This window comes from Oncorhynchus kisutch, linkage group LG18 (genome assembly GCF_002021735.2).
Source record: "Oncorhynchus kisutch isolate 150728-3 linkage group LG18, Okis_V2, whole genome shotgun sequence".
NCBI classification, from domain to species: domain Eukaryota; kingdom Metazoa; phylum Chordata; class Actinopteri; order Salmoniformes; family Salmonidae; genus Oncorhynchus; species Oncorhynchus kisutch.
In genome coordinates, this window is record NC_034191.2 from 19,767,040 (window position 1) to 19,786,792 (window position 19,753).

A 19,753-nucleotide genomic window follows, 5' to 3' on the forward strand; every position below is an offset into this window, starting at 1 on the left:
TTGATTCTTAATTTACTTGCCTAAAAAAATAGCTCACAACATGTTAATGAGAAGGGTGTGCTTGAAAGGATGCACATAACTCTGCAATGTTGGAGAGTCTCCGCCTTAAATCATTTTCCATACACAGTCTGTGCCTGTATTTAGTTTTCATGCTAGGGCCGAGAATCCACTCTCACATAGGTACGTGGTTGCAAAGGGCATCAGTGTCTTAACAGCGCGATTTGCCAAGGCAGAACACTAAGCACAGCCCTTTGTAGTCCGTAATAGTTTTCAAGAATGCCACATCCGACGAGCGTCGTAGCCGGTGTAGTAGGATTCAATCTTAATCCTGTGTTGACATTTTGTTTGTTTGATGGTTCGTCTGAGGGCATAGCGGGATTTATTATAGGCATTCAGATTAGTATCCCGCTCCTTGAAAGTGGCAGCTTTAGCTTGATGCGTATGTTGCCTGAAGTCCATGGCTTTTGGTTGGGATATGTACAGTGCCTTGCGAAAGTATTCGGCCCCCTTGAACTTTGCAACCTTTTGCCACATTTCAGGCTTCAAACATAAAGATATAAAACTGTATTTTTTGTGAAGAATCAACAACAAGTGGGACACAATCATGAAGTGGAACGACATTTATTGGATATTTCAAACCTTTTTAACAAATCAACACCTGAAAAATTGGGCGTGCAAAATTATTAAGTTAATACTTTGTAGCGCCACCTTTTGCTGCAATTACAGCTGTAAGTCGCTTGGGGTATGTCTCTATCAGTTTTGCACATCGAGAGACTGACATTTTTTCCCATTCCTCCTTGCAAAACTGCTCGAGCTCAGTGAGGTTGGATGGAGAGCATTTGTGAACAGTAGTTTTCAGTTCTTTCCACAGATTCTCGATTGGATTCAGGTCTGGACTTTGACTTGGCCATTCTAACACCTGGATATGTTTATTTTTGAACCGTTCCATTGTAGATTTTGCTTTATGTTTTGGATCATTGTCTTGTTGGAAGACAAATCTCCGTCCCAGTCTCAGGTCTTTTGCAGACTCCATCCGGTTGTCTTCCAGAATGGTCCTGTATTTGGCTCCATCCATCTTCCCATCAATTTTAACCATCTTCCCTGTCCCTGCTGAAGAAAAGCAGGCCCAAACCATGATGCTGCCACCACCATGTTTGACAGTGGGGATGTTGTGTTCAGGGTGATGAGCTGTGTTGCTTTTACGTCAAACATAACGTTTTGCATTGTTGCCAAAAAGTGCAATTTTGGTTTCATCTGACCAGAGCACCTTCTTCCACATGTTTGGTGTGTCTCCCAGGTGGCTTGTGGCAAACTTTAAACACTTTTTATGGATATTTTTAAGAAATGGCTTTCTTCTTGCCACTCTTCCATAAAGGCCAGATTTGTGCAATATACGATTGTTGTCCTATGGACAGAGTCTCTCACCTCAGCTGTAGATCTCTGCAGTTCATCCAGAGTGATCATGGGCCTCTTGGCTGCATCTCTGGTCAGTCTTCTCCTTGTATGAGCTGAAAGTTTAGAGGGACGGCCAGGTCTTGGTAGATTTGCAGTGGTCTGATACTCCTTCCATTTCAATATTATCGCTTGCACAGTGCTCCTTGGGATGTTTAAAGCTTGGGAAATCTTTTTGTATCCAAATCCGGCTTTAAACTTCTTCACAACAGTATCTCGGACCTGCCTGGTGTGTTCCTTGTTCTTCATGATGCTCTCTGCGCTTTTAACGGACCAGTGCAGGTGCATTTATACGGAGACTTGATTACACACAGGTGGATTGTATTTATCATCATTAGTCATTTAGGTCAACATTGGATCATTCAGAGATCCTCACTGAACTTCTGGAGAGAGTTTGCTGCACTGAAAGTAAAAGGGCTGAATAATTTTGCACGCCCAATTTTTCAGTTTTTGATTTATTAAAGTTTGAAATATCCAATAAATGTCGTTCCACTTCATGATTGTGTCCCACTTGTTGTTGATTCTTCACAAAACAATACAGTTTTATATCTTTATGTTTGAAGCCTGAAATGTGGCAAAAGGTCGCAAAGTTCAAGGGGGCCGAATACTTTCGCAAGGCACTGTACGTACGTACGTACGTACGGTCACTGTGGGGACGATGTCATCGATGCACTTATTAATGAAGCTGGTGACTGAGGTGGTGTACTCCTCAATGCTATTGGATGAATCCCAGAACATATTCCAGTCTGTGCTAGAAAAACAGTCCTGTAGCGTAGCATCGGCGTCATCTGACCACTTCCGTGTTGAGCGATTTTAAATAAAATGTTAACTAGGCAAGTCCAGTTAAGAACACATGCTTATTTACAATTACTGCCTATGAGCAGTGGGTTAACTGCCTTGTTCAGGGACAGAATGACAGATTTTTTACTTTGTCTGCTCAGAGATTTGATCTAACAACCTTACAGTTGCTGGCCCAACGCTCTAACCACTAGGCTACCTGCCGCCCTTGCTTTAGTGTTTGCTTGTAAGCAGGAATTCCTCTGGTTGCACATGTCACATGCTGGTAAAAATTAGGTAAATCTGATTTAAGTTTACCTGCATTAAAGTCCCCAACCACTAGGAGCGCTGCTTTTGGGTGAGCATTTTCTTATTTGCTTATGGCCTTATAGAGTTGGTTGAGTGTGGTCATAGTGCCAACATCGGTCTGTGGTGGTAAATAGACGGTTATGAATAATATAGATAGTGTGGTCTACAGCTTATCATAAGGTACTTAGGTGAGGTACCTCAGGCGAGCAATACCTCGAGACTTCTTTATTATTAGACGTCGAGCACCAGCTGTTATTGACAAAAAGACACATCCCCACCCCTCGTCTTACCAGACATAGCTTCTCTGTTCTGCCGGTGCATTAAAATCCCTCCAGCTCTATTATCCATATAGTCGTTCAGCCACGGCTCGGTGAAACATAAGATATTACAGTTCTTAATGTCTCATTGCGAGGGTAGTCGTAGGTCATCAATTTTATTTTCCAATAATTGCATGTTAGCAAGTAGAATTTATGGCAGTGGGAGTTCTCGCTCATCTACAGATTCTCAAAAGACAGCTTGATCTGCATCCTCTTTCCCTCCGTCTTTTCTTCACGCAAATGACTGGGATCTGGGCCTGTTCCCGGGAGAGCAGTATATCTTACTCGTCGGACTCGTTAAAGGATAAAGCTTATTCCAGTTCGTGGTGAGTCATCCCAGTTCTGATGTCCAGAAGTTATTTTCAGTCATAAGAGATGGTAGCAGCAACATAATGTACAAAATAAGTTACAAATGAACAAAATAGCATAATTGTTTACGGGCATGTAAAACATCAGCCATCCTCTTTGTCTTGCGTGGTTACACGTGGTCTGCGGTTGTGAGGCCGGTTGGACGTACTGCCAAATTCTCTGAAACGATGTTGGAGGTGGCTTAAGGTAGAGAAATTAGCATTCAGTTCTCTGGCAACAGCTCTGGTGGGCATTTTTGCAGTCAGCATGCCAATTGCACGCTGCCTCAATTTGAGACATCTGTAGCATTGTGTTGTGACAACTGCACATTTTAGTGGCCGTTTATTGTCCCCGGCACATGATGCACCTGTGTAATGATCATGCTGTTTAATCCGCTTCTTGATCCACACCTGACATGTGGATGGATTATCTTGGCAAAGAAAAAATGCTCACTAACAGGGATGTGAACACATTTATCTGCAAAATTGAGGAGAGAAGCTTTTTGTGCACATGTAAAAATGTCTGGGATCTTTTATTTCAGCTCATGTATCATGGGACCAAACTTTACATGTTTATATTTTTGTTGGGTATATTGAGGCATGCCTTATCTTGCTTCAGAGTAGCCTATTAGAGATTTCAAACGTTCTAATATTCATCTGTCATGTGAAACTGCTTGCATTTGTAGTGCCCTTTTCACAACTTTTTTCTGACTAATTGCATTATGGAACAAACCTTCGTGTGTTGCCTACTGCCCTGTGCTCATTGCTGCGCTTATAATGTGAAGAAATAAGTTTATCAACATTAAGTGATACATTCTGAACTGTTGCTTCAGACTCATTTATTTCTAATTCAGTAGCCTAGGCCTACTGGTTGTATGCATTTGATCTATCGCCCCACAACTGTCCCGAGTCGTCTGTTTTGAATAGGCTACTTATTTCGAGACAAGCTGACCAATAGAATAGGTTGCCTAAACTTTTTTTCTCTGTAGTAGATTGACATAGGCTCGTGATTTTGCTGTTCGTTACTTGTGGACAGTTATTCTGCCATGTCAAAGTGCACATCAGAATTCGATAAGGACCGCACATCATTGCATTCTCAACTTGCATGTTCTGTTAACATGAATTACCGTAATGAAAATGAGATTTTTAATTTCCTAACGGAAACCCTGACACGCACACACAGACTCCGTGCTCTATGTTAGCTTTGCGCATGGACAGTTACTCACACACCTGCATCTTTAATGGACTAGGGATGTGTCCTGCATTTTGCATGCTGCTTGTTAATTTACTGCTGGGTGGTGGGGGTAGGCTCTGCTTTCTGTCAACTTAACTGACTGCCGCTCTCACTCCCTCTCGTTTCACCTCTCTCTCCCTCCCCTCTCACCCCCCCCCTCTCGCTTGTGTGTGTTCACGTGGTGTCTGGGCGATGTGCTGCTGAAGGGAGGATTCAGGTCACTGCAGGTAACGCTTAGACTCCTGGACAGAGGTCTGTCTAGTTGTTCCTGCCTGTGGTCCTGTCGTCATCATTTTGGCTTCCGTTTTGCTTGAAGAGTCTCATCGCAATGTAAATGAAGCAACACAGAACATTCTAGTAATATTTGTTTTTTAGCAGTTTGGGTTCTGCCTTTATGAACATGCAGTTAAAGTGCCAGAATAGCTCGTTGAAATTGTTTTTGTATTAACTGGCAAGGGGAAATATAATAGCCCTTTTTAAAAGTTGGGTTGAATTTTATTGTTGAAAGTTTTTACAAAAGAGGAGACTTATGGACATGTGACACTTCAATAACTTGCCCCACTCTTCTCTCCTACTGCCTCATTTTCTCTTCTCTCCAGCCCTACTACAGCCATCCCAGTCTGCACAGCAATGCCCCCCGGGTGCCCCCCAGCAGCACGCCGAGGCCCGTGGCGCCCACACACGTCTACCAGCCAGGCCAACAGATGATGATGATCCCCTCACAGCGGATCCGCTTCCCCAACCAACAAGGCCCCACCTACTTCATACCCGGACAGGTAAACACAGCCCCACCCCTTCCTACAGGGTTCTCCATCTTTACTCAGACATTCACTATAACTTTTGGGACTGTTACATTGGTTGCTTTCCGCCAGGCAAGCTCAATCAAGTGCCGCTATGGTATTTGGGAAGAAAATAAATGCTATTTGGAAGTAGGTCTGGTAGCAACTAACAATGCAGTTCCCCTTCCTGTCTATGAGGGAGGCCCCACATGGCCTGCCTCCCCCTGGTGACCTGAGTCAGACAGATTCTGCTGAGTCTGGCCTCTGCTCTATGGAGCCAGTGTTGGGACAAAAGCCCCTTTCCCCTCCCCTGGCCATGGCCAGGTGATCAGCTGACCCTCCAGTTCCTTCCTGATTGTGCAGTGACTAAAACACCACAGAGAGAGAGAGCAGGATGGGTGTTACTGTGTGTTTGAGGGAGAGGTGTATGTTAGACGTTAGGAGAGGTAGGCCTGCCACAGCTGGTTGGTCATCAAAACACACCAAAGTGTGTGTGGGACAAAGAAAGGTAGAGGTGTGTCTGTCTGGTGAATGAGTTATATCAAGTACTAGTTGGCAGACTGTCTTAACACCTTTTCCATCTTACTCGTTGTTCTGTAGTTGAGCTTTAGCTTGCCCTGAATCCTCTGGGCTCGGGGAACACTCTACAATGCACGTTTAGGTCTTATATCTAAACCATTCTGACATGTCTCTCTCCCTCAGTACCGGTCAACGTATGTGGCCACCCCCCAGCAGTACCCGGTCCCGCCGGGCACCCCAGGCTTCTACCCAGGCACCAGCCCAGCTGAATATGGTACTTATGGTAAGAGGCTCTGCTTAGGGCCTCACCTGCCGATACCCACCTTTACCCAACACCACAGGCCTCAGCTTTACACCGCTCTCTCCTGGACACACTGAAAACAGGGATGTCAATTCCTGAGATTAATTTAAAAGTATTTTCAACAGAATTTCAATTGACTGATTTGAAGAGAAATGGAATTCAACCCTGATACACAGGTCAAATTCCAAGCCTGTTACTTATTTCGGCACTAAGTTATTCCCAACAGTGTGCTCTCTTCCAAAATCCCTAATGTCACTGTTCAGTTTGTCCAGGACAAAGGCCTCAGCTGGTGATTCAGATTTTGACTGCCCTCTAGTGGTATGTACAGGGGCTATAGAAAGCTCACTGGTTGTCCTGAAAACCAGCTTGGTGACCCTGCTCTCAAGCCTGTGAGCTATGTAGGGTCTTAGTCCTGTACAGTTCATCAGTGACCTGGTCAGAGCAGTCCATTTATGGTGTCTACTTTAGAAAATGTTGACATGTGTTGCTCCAACATGCTTAAATATAAATATGAGTTCTGTTATACTCACAGACATAATTCATAACAATTTTTGAAACTTCAGAGTGTTTTCTATCCAAATCTACTAATTATATGCATATCTTAGCTTCTGGGCCTGAGTAGCAGGCAGTTTACTCTGAGCACCTTATTTATCCAAGCTACTCAATACTGCCCCCCATCCATAAGAAGTTAACAAGATGTCTGATTGTAAATAAGGTTTTGAGAGCTGGGGGAGTTGTGTGTTTTGTGTGTGGATATAAATTCAGCAAAAAAAGAAACGTCCCTTTTTCAGGACCCTGTCTTTCAAAGATAATAAAAAAAAAAATCAAAATAACATCACAGATCTTCATTGTAAAGGGTTTAAACACCGTTTCCCATGCTTGTTCAATGAACCATAAACATGTAATGAACATGCACCTGTGGAACAGTCGTTAAGATTCTAACAGCTTACAGACTGTAGGCAATTAAGTTATGAAAACTTAGGACACTAAGAGGTCTTTCTACTGACTCTGAAAAACACCAAAAGAAAGATGCCCAGGGTCCCTGCTCACTTACATGAACATGCCTTAGGCATGCTGCAAGTAGGCATGAAGCCTGCAGATGTGGCCAGGGCAGTAAATTGCGATGTCCGTACTGAGACGCCTAAGACAGCGCTACAGGGAGACAGGGCGGACAGCAGATCGTCCTCGCAGTGGCAGACCACGTGTAACACCTGCACAGGATCGGTACATCCGAACATCACACCTGCGGGACAGGTACAGGGTGGCAACAACAACTACCTGAGTTAAACCAGGAACGCACAATCCCCCATCAGTGCTCAGACTGTCTGCAATAGGCTGAAAGAGACTGGCCTGAGGGCTTGTAGCCTGTTTTAAGGCAGGTCCTCACCAGACATCACCGGCAACAACGTCGCTTGTGGGCACACCCACCGTCGCTGGACCAAACAGGACTGGCAAAACATGCTTCACTGACAAGTCGCGGTTTTGTCTCACCAGGGGTGATGGTCGGATTTGCGTGTATCATTGAAGGAATGAGCGTTACACCGAGGCCTGTACTCTGGAGCGGGATCGATTTGGAGGTGGAGGGTCCGTCATGGTCTAGGGCAGTGTGTCACAGCGTCATTGGACTGAGCTTGTTGTCATTGCAGGCAATCTCAACGCTGTGCATTACAGGGAAGACATCCTCCTTCCTCATGTGGTACCCTTCCTGCAGGCTCATCCTGACATGACCCTCCAGCATAACAATGCCATCAGCCATACTGCTCGTTCTGTGAGTGATTTCCTGCAAGACAGGAATGTCTTAGCCAGTGAAGAGCCCGGATCTCAATCCCATTGAGCACATCTGGGACCTGTTGGATTGGAGGGTGAGGGCTAGGGCCATTCCCCCCCAGGAATGTCCTGAAACTTGCAGGTGCCTTGGTGGAAGAGTGGGGTAACATCTCACAGCAAGAACTGGCACATCTGGTGCAGTCCATGAGGAGGAGATGCACTGTACGACTTAATGCAGCTGGTGGCCACACCAGATACTGACTTACTTTTGATTTTGACCCCCCCCCCCCCCCCCCCCCCCCCCCCCGTTGTTCAGGGGCACATTATTCCATTTCTGTTAGTCACATGTCTGTGGAACTAGGTCTGTTGAATCTTATGTTCATACAAATATTTACACATGCTAAGTTTGCGGAAAATAAATGCAGTTGACAGTGAGAGGACATTTTATTTTTTTTGTTGAGTTTCTGTGCATATCATGTTTCTGTGTAAGAGAGGGGTGTGTGTGCTTTATAGATCTGGTCAGATGCCATTGTAGGGCTGTTTTTAGGCTGCAGGCTATACAGCTTTCTTCCCTCTGAGCTAGATCATTTGGAAGAGTGAACTTTTCTCCCCCCTCGTGGTGCCAGTCTAATAGAATTAACTAGCTTGGAGGGTGAAGTAGGGTCACACACTCATACAAACACACATTCAGAGGCCGAAATTTGCATGCTCACACGTGCACACAATCCAATAGTCACGTGCTCTCTCAATGCCTCACAAAGCTACTGATGCTCATGCACTCACATACTGTACTCGCACGTGGCAAACACTTTTACGACACTTAACATGTTGTCTCTATTGACTCCGTTTGTCTGGGCCTCTGGAGCCATGGACAGACTGACCAACGTGCACAGAGCCTCTGACTGCTCTGAGTGCTCAAAACACAAAGGCAGATAGCCTAGTGGTTGGAGATGTTGCTAGATGGAATCCCCAAGCTGTTAAGGTAAAAAAAAAACTGAACAGGCAGTTAACTCACTGTTCCTAGGCTGTCATTGTAAATAAGAATTTGTTCTTAACTGACTTGCCTAGTTAAATTAAATAAATAAATACCGGCAGGCATAACCACATTCAAATTACACGTGACCGTTAAGTCACGGTAACTAGGCTTCTCCAAAACTGTGGACTGATGGTCATTAGTATCCTACCAAACTTGCTAAAGTCCAGTTGCTAATGGTCTTGTGCTCTATTTAAGCAACAAGGCCCAATGGGGTGTGGTATATGGACAATATACCACGGCTAAGGGCTGTTCTTATGCACAAAGCAACCTTGATACAGTCCTTAGCTGTGGTATATTCGCCATATCCCACAAACCCAAGAGGTGCCATATTGCAATTATAAACTGGTTACCAAAGTAATTAGAACAGTAAAAATAAATGTTTTGTCATAACTGTGGTATACAGTCTTATATGAACTGGGTGGTTTGAGCCCTGAATGCTGATTGGCTAACAGGTATGACACCATGTATTTATACTACTCTAATTACTTTGGTAATTTGGTAATAACAATAAGGCACCTCAGGGTTTTGTGGTATATGGCCAATATACCATGGCTACGGGCTGTGTCCAGGCTCTCTGCATTGCGTTGTGCATAAGAACAGCCCTTAGCTGTGGTTTATTGGCCATTGGGCCTTATTGCTTAAATAGACCACGGCTGTCAGCCAATCAGCATTCATGGTTCGAACCACCCAGTTTATAATGTCCCTCTAATCACTCTGACATCAATGCAATTGAAAATCAAACCAAACACTTGAGAGCCCTGGCATTGAGTTTGAGTGGAATAGGATCACATGTTGTGCAGGGAGAGGCATCTCATAGGTGGCATGAGAATGAAGCATGGGAGAAGCTTCCTCCATTGACTATTCAAGTGTGTACAGAGAACATATAATTTTCCTCCTATTCCAACAGGTGCATGATAATAGCCCAGTCTAAATCAACTCATTTCACAAACATTATTTTGTACATGTAAAGACCAGATTAAATTGAGAATAGTCTGATGGGTGAGAATATTATCACTTGTGAATGAATCCCAGCATTTGCAGTCTAAAAGGAAAGTCAGTCTCCTATAACCTAGCCCATAGTCCTATGTTTTGATAAGGTTGGTATCACAACTAAAGTGGCCAAATAATTCCAAACGTAGCCTATAGGTCTCGGACCCCTGAAACAGGGTTGGAGAGCCCATAGCCTACAGAGCCCAGTGAAACGGTTTCTTATAAACCCAGTCATTGCGCAGTCGCATGTTGAAGAGTTTTAACTGGCCACTATTTAAAAGAGCTTTAGTATGCTGTTATATTTATTGCTCAATTATGACATTTTAAACACATTAATTTGCTTCACAACCAGTGTAGTCTTCCTGGCATATTAAAACCTAACCGAGGGAAGCTCGTCCTCCATTTGCTTTTCGAGTGCAGGCTATGGATGACATATTTTTTTGGTGTGCCATTCTCAATAAAAAATAATTCATATTTATTAGTAGGCTATATGTAAAGACCACAGCCCAAATTGTGACTCTGAAGTGAGGCTGCTGAGACTTGCTTCACTCTGTTTTAGGTACAGTCATCACCGTAGGATATGTTAGTAAGGTCTATTATTGACCCTCTTGGAGTTGTTCTTTTAGGAAATCCTATGGTTGTTGCATCTTTATCAGACTCATAAGGTTGTCATGGGGTGTCTGTGTGTGTGTCACATGTCATTAGGTCAGTCTGACACATGACCCTCCTCTTCACTGGTCATGTGACAATGAGAGGAGAACTTGGCTTCAGCACCACACTCTAACAGTCTAGCCTTGATGAGACTGCAACATATTTTATTTAACCAGACTTGAGTCGAGAAAATTGGGGGACACATACAGCTCTGATTGCATCTTTCAGTGTGAATAAGATAAGTGTTTGTTTGGGCCCTCTGTTGGTGAACTAGTAGGTTAACTCTGGCATCAATACAGAGCAATACAGAGCAATACAGAGCAAGCGCATGCAATACCAGTCAAAAGTTTGGACACACCTACTCATTCAAGGGTTTCTTTCTTTTTACTATTTTCTACATTGTAGAGTAATAGTAAAGACATGAAATATCACACATGGAATCATGTAGTAACCCAAAAGGTCTTAAACAAATAAAAATGTAATATTTAAGATTCTTCAAAGTAGCCACCCTTTGCCTTGACAGCTTTGCACACTCTTGGCATTCCCTCAACCAGCTTCATGAGGCATTCACCTGGAATGCATTTCAATTAACAGGTGTGCCTTGTTAATTTGTGGAATTTCTTTCCTTAATGCATTTGAGCCAATCAGTTATGACAAGGTAGGGGTGGTATACAGAAGATAGCCCTATTTGGTAAAAGACCAAGTCCATATTATGGCGAGAACAGCTCAAATAAACAAAGAGAAATGACAGTCCATTAAATCAAATCAAATTTTATTTGTCACATACACATGGTTAGCAGATGTTAATGCGAGTGTAGCGAAATGCTTGTGCTTCTAGTTCTGACAATGCAATAATAACCAACAAGTAATCTAGCTAACAATTCCAAAACTACTACCTTATAGACACAAGTGTAAGGGGATAAAGAATATGTACATAAAGATATATGAATGAGTGATGGTACAGAGCGGCATAGGCAAGATACAGTAGATGGTATTGAGTGCAGTATATGAGTATGTAAACAAAGTGGCATAGTTAAAGTGGCTAGTAATACATGTATTACATAAAGATGCAGTAGATGATATAGAGTACAGTATATATGTATACATATGAGATGAATAATGTAGGGTATGTAAACATTATATTAGGTATCATTGTTTAAAGTGGCTAGGGATATATTTTACATTTCCCATCAATTCCCATTATTAAAGTGGCTGGAGTTGAGTCAGTGTGTTGGCAGCAGCCACTCAATGTTAGTGGTGGCTGTTTAACAGTCTGATGGCCTTGAGATAGAAGCTGTTTTTCAGTCTCTCGGTCCCAGCTTTGATGCACCTGTACTGACCCCGCCTTCTGGATGATAGCGGGGTAAACAGGCAGTGGCTCGGGTGGTTGTTTTCCTTGATGATCTTTTTGTCCTTCTTGTGACATTGGGTGGTGTAGATGTCCTGGAGGCCAGGTAGTTTGCCCCCGGTGATGCTTTGTGCAGACCGCTCTACCCTCTGGAGAGCCTAGCGGTTGAGGGCGGTGCAGTTGCCGTACCAGGCGGTGGTACAGCCCGACAGGATGCTCTCGATTGTGCATCTGTAAAAGTTTGTCACGGTTTTTGGTGACAAGCCAAATTTCTTCAGCCTCCTGAGGTTGAAGAGGCGCTATTGCACCGCCTTCACCTCACTGTTTGTGTGGGTGGACCATTTCAGTTTGTCCATGATGTGTACACAGAGGAACTTAAATTTCCACCTTCTCTACTCCTGTCCCGTCTCTGGATGGGGGGTTGCTCCCTCTGTTTCTTGAAGTCCACGATCATCCCCTGTTTTGTTGACGTTGACTGTGAGGTTATTTTCCACACTCCGAGGCCCTCACCACCTCCCTGTAGGCCGCCTTGTCGTTGTTGGTAATCAAGCCTACCACTGTAGTGTCGTCTTGATGATTGAGTTGGAAGCATGCATGGCCACGCAGTTGTTGGTGAACAGTGAGTACAGGAGAGGGCTGAGAACCCACGCTTGTGGGGCCCCAGTGTTGAGAATCAGTGGGGTGAAGATGTTGTTTCCTCCCTTCACCACCTGGGAGCGGCCCGTCAAAGTCCAGGACCCAGTTCCACAGGGAGGGTTCAACCCAGGGTCTCGAGCTTAATGACAAGTTTGGAGGGTACTATTGTGTTTAAATGCTGAGCTGTAGTCAAGTAACCGCATTCTTACAAAGGTATTCCTCTTGTCCAGATTGGGTAGGGCAGTGTGATGGCGGTTGTATCAGGTAGGGTGGAGGTCATATGATCCTTGACTAGTCTGTCAAAGTACTTCATGATGACAGAAGTGAGTGCAATGGGGCGATAGTCATTTAGTTCAGTTACCTTAGCTTTCTTGGGAACAGGAACAATGGTGGCCGCCTTGATGCATGTGTGGACAGCAGACTGGGATAGGGATTGATTTGAATATTTCCGTAAACACACCAGCCAGCTGCATGCTCTGAGGACAGGGCTAGTGATGCCATCTGGCCCGGCAGCCTTGCGAGAGTTATTACATTTAAATGTTTTACTCCCGTTGGCCATGGAGGAGGAGAGCCCACAGGCTTTGGTAGCAGGCTGTGTCAGTGGCACTGTGTTGTCCTCAAAGCGAGCAAAGAAGTTGAATTTGTCTGGGAGCAAGATGTCCGCGACAGGGCTGGTTTTCTTTTTGTAGCCTGTGATTGGCTGTAGACCCTGCCACATACGTCTCGTGTTTGAGCTGATAAATTGCGACTCCTTTCTCTATACTGACGCTTTGCTTGTTTGATTGCCTTGTGGAGGGTATAGCTGCGCTGTTTGTATTTGGTCATGTTTCCTGTTGCCTTGCCATGATTTAAAAGCAGTGATTTGTGTTTTCAGCTTTTTGCAAATGCTGCCATCAATCCACAGTTTCTGTTTAGGAAAGGTTTTAGTCACAGTGGCTACGACATCTCTGATGCAGTTGCTAATAAACTCGCTCACCGAGTCAACGTATACATCATCAATGTTTTTGTCTGAGGCTATCCGGAACATATCCCAGTCCATGTGATCGAAGCAATCTTGACGCGTGGAATCCGATTAGGCATACCAGCGTTGGATAGACCTGAGCATGTGCGTTTCCTGTTTTAGTTTCTTTCGATTGGCTGGGAGCAACAAAATAGTCATGGTGAGATTTGCTGAATTGCAGGGCGGGGGAGGGCTTTGTATGCATCGCGGAAGTTGGAGTAGTAATGATCCAGAATGCTACCGTGTCGTGCATTCGAAATGCTGATCAAATTTTGGAAGTCTTGTTCTCATGTTAGCTTTGTTAAAATCCCCAGCTACAATAAATGCAGCCTCAGGATGTATGGTTTCCAGTTCACATAGAGTCCAGAGAAGTTATTTCAGGCCGACGAGGTATCTGCTTGGGGTGGGATGTACACGGCTGTGACTATAATCAAAGATAATGCGGTCGGTCATTTGATTGTAAGGAATTCTAGTTCAGGTGAACAAAAGGACTTGAGTCGTTTAATCATAAGGTATACACTCCTGCCCTTCTTACCAGAGAGATGTTTGTTTCTGTTGGCGCGATGCATGAAGAAACCAGGTGGCTGTACCGACTCCAACATATCCCGAGTGAGCCATGTTTCCGTGAAACAGAGAATGTTACAATCTCTGTCTCTCTGAAAGGCAACTCGTGCCCTAATTTCATCCACCTTGTTATCTAGAGATTGGACATTAGCGAGTAATATGATCGGAAGCGGTGGATGGTGTTCTCGCCTTCTGAGTCTGACCAAAAGGCTGCTCCGTCTGCGGCGACCGCTTTGTTTTGGGTCAGCCTCTGGGATAAGGTCCCAGCAAAGGATCTGCTTCGGGAAAGACGTATTCCTGGTCATAATGTTGGTAAATTGACATCGCTTTTATTTCCAGCTGTATTAAATAACACTTGAGATTTTCTGGGCTAACAATGTAATAAATAATAAATAGGAGACTATGCAGTTTTTAATGTTTAATGTTTTTTCTCATTATTGGTGAGATGGCGCCGACAGACATGGTCGCCTCGCTTCAAGTCCTTAGGAAACTATGCCGTTTTTTTAAGGACCTGAAGCGAGGTGATCATGTCTGTCGGTGCCATCTCACCAATAATAAGAAGACTTGCTTCCTCCTTTTTGACTGGTACTGTGTGTATGTCTCTCACACACTGCTTGTGGATAAACTTTGAGAGAAATGGGGAAGGACGGACCGAGAGGCCAAGTGAATGAGGAAGGAGAGTAGTAAAAAGAGGCTTTGAGCAGTTTTGAGGGCAAAACACAGCTGTAGACAGAGTAGGAGGACTTCAGAGAAAGGGATAAGACAATACCCTCTTCTCCCCCGTGTTGTCCTCTCTCACACTCTCAGGCTGCCATTGAGATGGGGAACCGTGCATTTAGGATGAGCTCCCAGCATAGCTGAGGGTAACTATGTGCTGCTGTCTGGTTAGTCTCCTTTTAACCCCACTCTCTCCCTCCCTCTACTCCCCCATCCTCTCCCTCCCTCTCGTCGTGACTCATATCTCAAGCTCTTATTTACTGGGATGGGATGCTTTCCAAGAAAGTCCTGTTCCCTTTGCTTTCTCTTTTCCTGCATGTTCCACCTCTATCCTTCTCTCCCTCCCTCCGTCTCAGTACTCGGTGTGGGTTTTGACTATATTTAGTCAGTGCTTTCCTTGGTCAACAATGCAGACTCCGTAATGTGAGTTACACTGAGCTCCAACTATATATTAGGAGTCGATTGGTCCGTCTCAGTCAATACATTTTACTGTGGAGAACGACCAATATGGATTTTGTGTGCTCATACTGATTTTCAGGGGGCAAGGAGGCTGGCCGATATTCAATTTCATAACATTTTCCATACATTAATGCATCAAGTTTGACTTTGGTAAAAACAATCTAACTACAAAACCTAATGGTTATTTTTATTTGAATGGGAAATCTCTTGGTAAGATGGGTAAAATAAGATGTTAAGAGTCTTACTCACAATACAGGTGAATGCATATTCAATAGGAGTGTGTGCATGCATTTAGTTACTGAGCTTGAACAGTGGTGTCAATGGTGCTACAAATTACATTACATTGCCTTCAAATTCATTCTCATTGACTTTTGTTGTGTTGATTTCAAAATAGATTTCTCACCCATCTACACACAATGACAAAGTGAAAACATGTTTTTAGAAATTTGGGCAAATTTATTGACAATAAAATGTAGAAATGTTCTTATTTACATAAGTATTCACACCCTTGAGTCAGTACTTTGTAGAAGCTCCTTTGGCAGCAATTACAGCTGTAAGTCTCTTAAGAGCTTTCCACACCTGGATTGTGCAACATTTGCCCATTTATTCTTCTCAAAATTCTTCAAGGTCTGTCAAATTGATTGTTGATCATTGCTAGGCAACAATTTTCAGGTCTTACCATAGATTGAAATCAAAACTGTAACTCAGCTACTCTGGCCACTGCCTTCTTGGTAAGCAACTCCAGTGTAGATTTGGCCTTATGTTTCAGGTTATTGTCCTGCTGAAAGGTGAATTTATCTCCAAGTGTCTGGTGGAAAGTAGACTGAACAAGGTGTTCCTCTAGGATTTTGCTATGCTTAGGTCCATTCAGTTTTTTTATCCCGAAAAAACTCCAGTCCTTAACATTTACAAGAATACCCTTAACATGATGCAGCCACCACTATGCTTGAAAATATAGAGTGGTACTCGCTAATGTGTTATATAGGATTTGCCCCAAACATAACACTGTTCAGAACAAAAAGTGAATTGCTTTGCCACATTTCTTGCAATATTACTTTAGTGCCTTGTTGCAAACAGGATGCATGTTTGGGAATATTTATATTCTGTACTGGCATCCTCCTTTCCACTCTGTCCATTAGGTTAGTAACAGTGAAAAGGCGACTCCGGGATGCTGGCCTTCTAGGCAGAGTTCCTCTGTCCAGTGTCTGTTCGTTTGCCCAGCTTAATATTTTATACTCTTTCTATTCTGGTTCGAGCCAGTTTGCGCTGTTCTGTGAAGGGAGTAGTACACAGCGTTGTACGAGATCTTCAGTTTCTTGGCAATTTCTCGTATGGAATAGCCTTCATTTCTCAGACCAAGAAAAGACTGACGAGTTTATGAAGAAAGGTCATTGTTTCTGGCCATTTTGAGCCTGTAATCGAACCCACAAATGCTGATTTTCTTCTTTCACCTTTTATTCAACCAGGTAGGCCTGTTGAGAACAAGTTCTCATTTACAACTGTGACCTGGCCAAGATGAAGCAAAGCAGTGTGACAAAAACAACAGTGTTACACATGGGATAAACAAACATGTAATAGAAAAATCTATATACAGTGTGTGCAAATATAGTAAGATTAGGCAGGTAAGGCAGTAAGTAGGCCATAGTGGTGAAATAATTACAAAGTAGCAATTAAACACGAGTGATAAATGTGCAGAAGATGAATGACAGCTGATGCTTAGGTTAGTGAGGGAGATATATGGCTTCAGTGATTTAAAAAAAACAAAAAATACATTGCAATGCGTTCCAGTCATTGGCAGCAGAGAACTGGAAGGAAAGGCTGCTAAAGGAAGAATTGGCTTTGGGGATGACCAGTGAAATATACCTGCTGCAGCACGTGCTACGGGTGAGTGCCGCTATGGTGACCAGTGAGCTGAGATAAGACTGGGCTTTACCTAGCAAAGACTTGTAGATGACCTGGAGCCGGTGGGTTTGGCGACGAATATGATGCGAGGACCAGCCAACAAGAGCATACAGGACGCAATGGTGGGTAAGTGTATGGGGCTTTGGCGACAAAACGGATGGCACAGTGATAGACTACATCCAATTTGCTGAGTATATTGTTGACGTCTATTTTGTAAATGACATTGCCGAAGTCAAGGATCGGTAGGATGGTCCTTTTTACGAGGGTGTGTTTGGCAGCATGAGTGAAGGAGGCTTTGTTGTGAAATAGGAAGCCGATTCTAGATTTCATTTTGGATTGGAGATGCTTAATATGAGTTTGGAAGGAGAGTTTACAGTCTAACCAGACACCTAGGAATATGTGAACAACTACAAATACCTAAGTCAGAACTGTCCAGCGTAGTGATGCTAGACGGGCGGGCAGGTGCGGGCAGCGATATGTTGAAGAGCATGCATTTAGTTTTATTTGCATTTAAGAGCAGTTGAAGGCCACGGAAGGAGAGTTGTATGGCATTGAAACTCGTCTGGAGGTTCGTTAACGCAGTGTCCAAAGAAGGGCCAGATGTATACAGAATGTTGTCGTCTGTATAGAAGTGGATTAGAGAATCACCCGCAGCAAGAGCGACATCAATGATGTATACCGTGAAAAGAGTCGGCCCGAGAATTGAACCCTGTGGCACCACCCACAGAGACTGCCAGAGGTCCGGACAACAGGCCCTCCGAGAATCCAAGGCTGTTGAGTCTGCCGATAAGAATGCGGTGATTGACAATCGAACGCCTTAGCCAGGTCGTTGATGACGGCTGCACAGTATTGTCATTTATCATTGGCGGTTATGATATTGTTTAGGACCTTGAGCGTGGTTGAGGTGCACCCATGACCCACTCGGAAACCAGATTGCATAGCGGAGAAGGTATGGTGGGATTCGAAATGGTCGGTGATCTGTTTAACTTTGCTATCGAAGACTTTAGAAAGGCAGGGTAGGATAGATATAGGTCTGTAGCAGTTTGGGTCTAGAGTGTCTCGGCAGCTTTCCAAATTTTTTAGGGATCTCGGACAATACGATAGAGGTTGAACATCTTTCTCCAAGGTGGCATAGCAGTTCAGACGTCTTTTGTCCTCGTCTTGTCGTGTCCTATATATATATATATATATATATATATATATATATTTACAACTTTTTCACATACATTTTATTTTTATTTTCCATCAACTCATCTTCAAAACACTCTCCTGCAACCCGCCTCACCAATGTATATTTATAAAAAAGTATTATTTACCTCAGATCTGTAATCCTCCAAGAAGCTAGCCAGAAACTCCAGGAGGCTGGCCTGAAACTAGCCAGAAGCTAATCCAGAAGCTAGTTCAGAAGCTAGTTGGCTCCTTTACTGGCAAGTCGTTGGTGTTCAGCTAACCACGGTTTGTGGTCATCGGCTATCCTTTGGCTCGAAAGTCTATCGCCAGTTCTGTACGGCGCAGCGCGGCTCGGAGCGGAGCATACCGGACCAATTTTTCTCTCCATGTCCCTGGATTTCGACTGCTCTCTGGACATTCATGCCCGGATCTCACAGCTAGCTAGCTGCTATCCGTGTGACTATCGGCCTTCGTCGATTCCGGAGCAAACATCAATTGTTCAGGAGCTAGCAAGCTCCGTCAATCACTCCTGAGTTCCATCAATCGCACCTGGGCTGCAGTCGCCTATCCGGACCCGTTTTGCTGCCTTCGCGGAGCCCCACCGGGCCTTCACAACTGGACTGCCGACGTTATCTACCCGAAGGGGTTATTCGGCTGGCTCCTCCGTCGCGACGTTACCTGAACGCCCATCTGCGGCCTGCTAACCGTTAGCTGTCTTACCGGCTGCTATCTGAATAGACAATCGGACAATTTTTTAAAATTATTTTTATTATTATTATTATGTTTTCTTCTTGGGCCTCTATAACTATATCTATTGTTTTTATTTTTGTTGTTGTTGTGTGATTTGGATTGATCCCCTCTACCACACGGGACCCCACTAATCTACTGACAGAGCGCAGGAGGTGGCTAACAACAGACCTCCATCCTATGCTAGCTTGCTACCGATGCCCTGGCTAGCTGTCTAAATCACCAACCAACCTCTCCACTCACCGGACCCTTTTGATCACTCGACTAAGCATGCCTCTCCTTAATGTCAATATGTCTTGTCCATTGCTGTTCTGGTTAGTGTTTATTGGCTTATTTCACTGTAGAGCCTCTAGTCCTGCTCACTATACCTTATCCAACCTATTAGTTCCACCACCCACACATGCAATGACATCTCCTGGTTTCAACGATGTTTCTAGAGACAATATCTCTCTCTTCATCACTCAATACCTAGGTTTACCTCCACTGTATTCACATCCTACCATACATTTGTCTGTACATTATACCTTGATGCTATTTTATCGCCCCCAGAAACCTCCTTTTACTCTACGTTCTAGACGACCAATTCTCATAGCTTTTAGCCGTACCCTTATTCTACTCCTCCTATGTTCCTCTGGCGATGTAGAGGTGAATCCAGGCCCTGCAGTGCCTAGCTCCACTCCTATTCCCCAGGCGCTCTCTTTTGAGGACTTCTGTAACCGTAATAGCCTTGG

General features: G+C 44.1%; 1 protein-coding gene across 11 annotated transcripts in view; it reads left to right on the top strand.

The window, feature by feature from the left end:
• The window catches only part of LOC109882823 (eukaryotic translation initiation factor 4 gamma 1), a 70,205-nt gene that overhangs the window by 11,544 nt on the left and 38,908 nt on the right, over nucleotides 1-19,753 (top strand). For 6 of the 11 annotated variants that reach the window (XM_031795500.1, XM_031795506.1, XM_031795504.1 and 3 more), the window contains exons 6-8: nucleotides 4,643-4,663; nucleotides 5,036-5,212; nucleotides 5,918-6,017. In XM_031795500.1, coding sequence (XP_031651360.1) covers nucleotides 4,643-4,663; nucleotides 5,036-5,212; nucleotides 5,918-6,017 — 298 coding nt within the window. The other 5 variants (XM_020474913.2, XM_020474919.2, XM_020474920.2 and 2 more) reach the window with 3 other exon arrangements.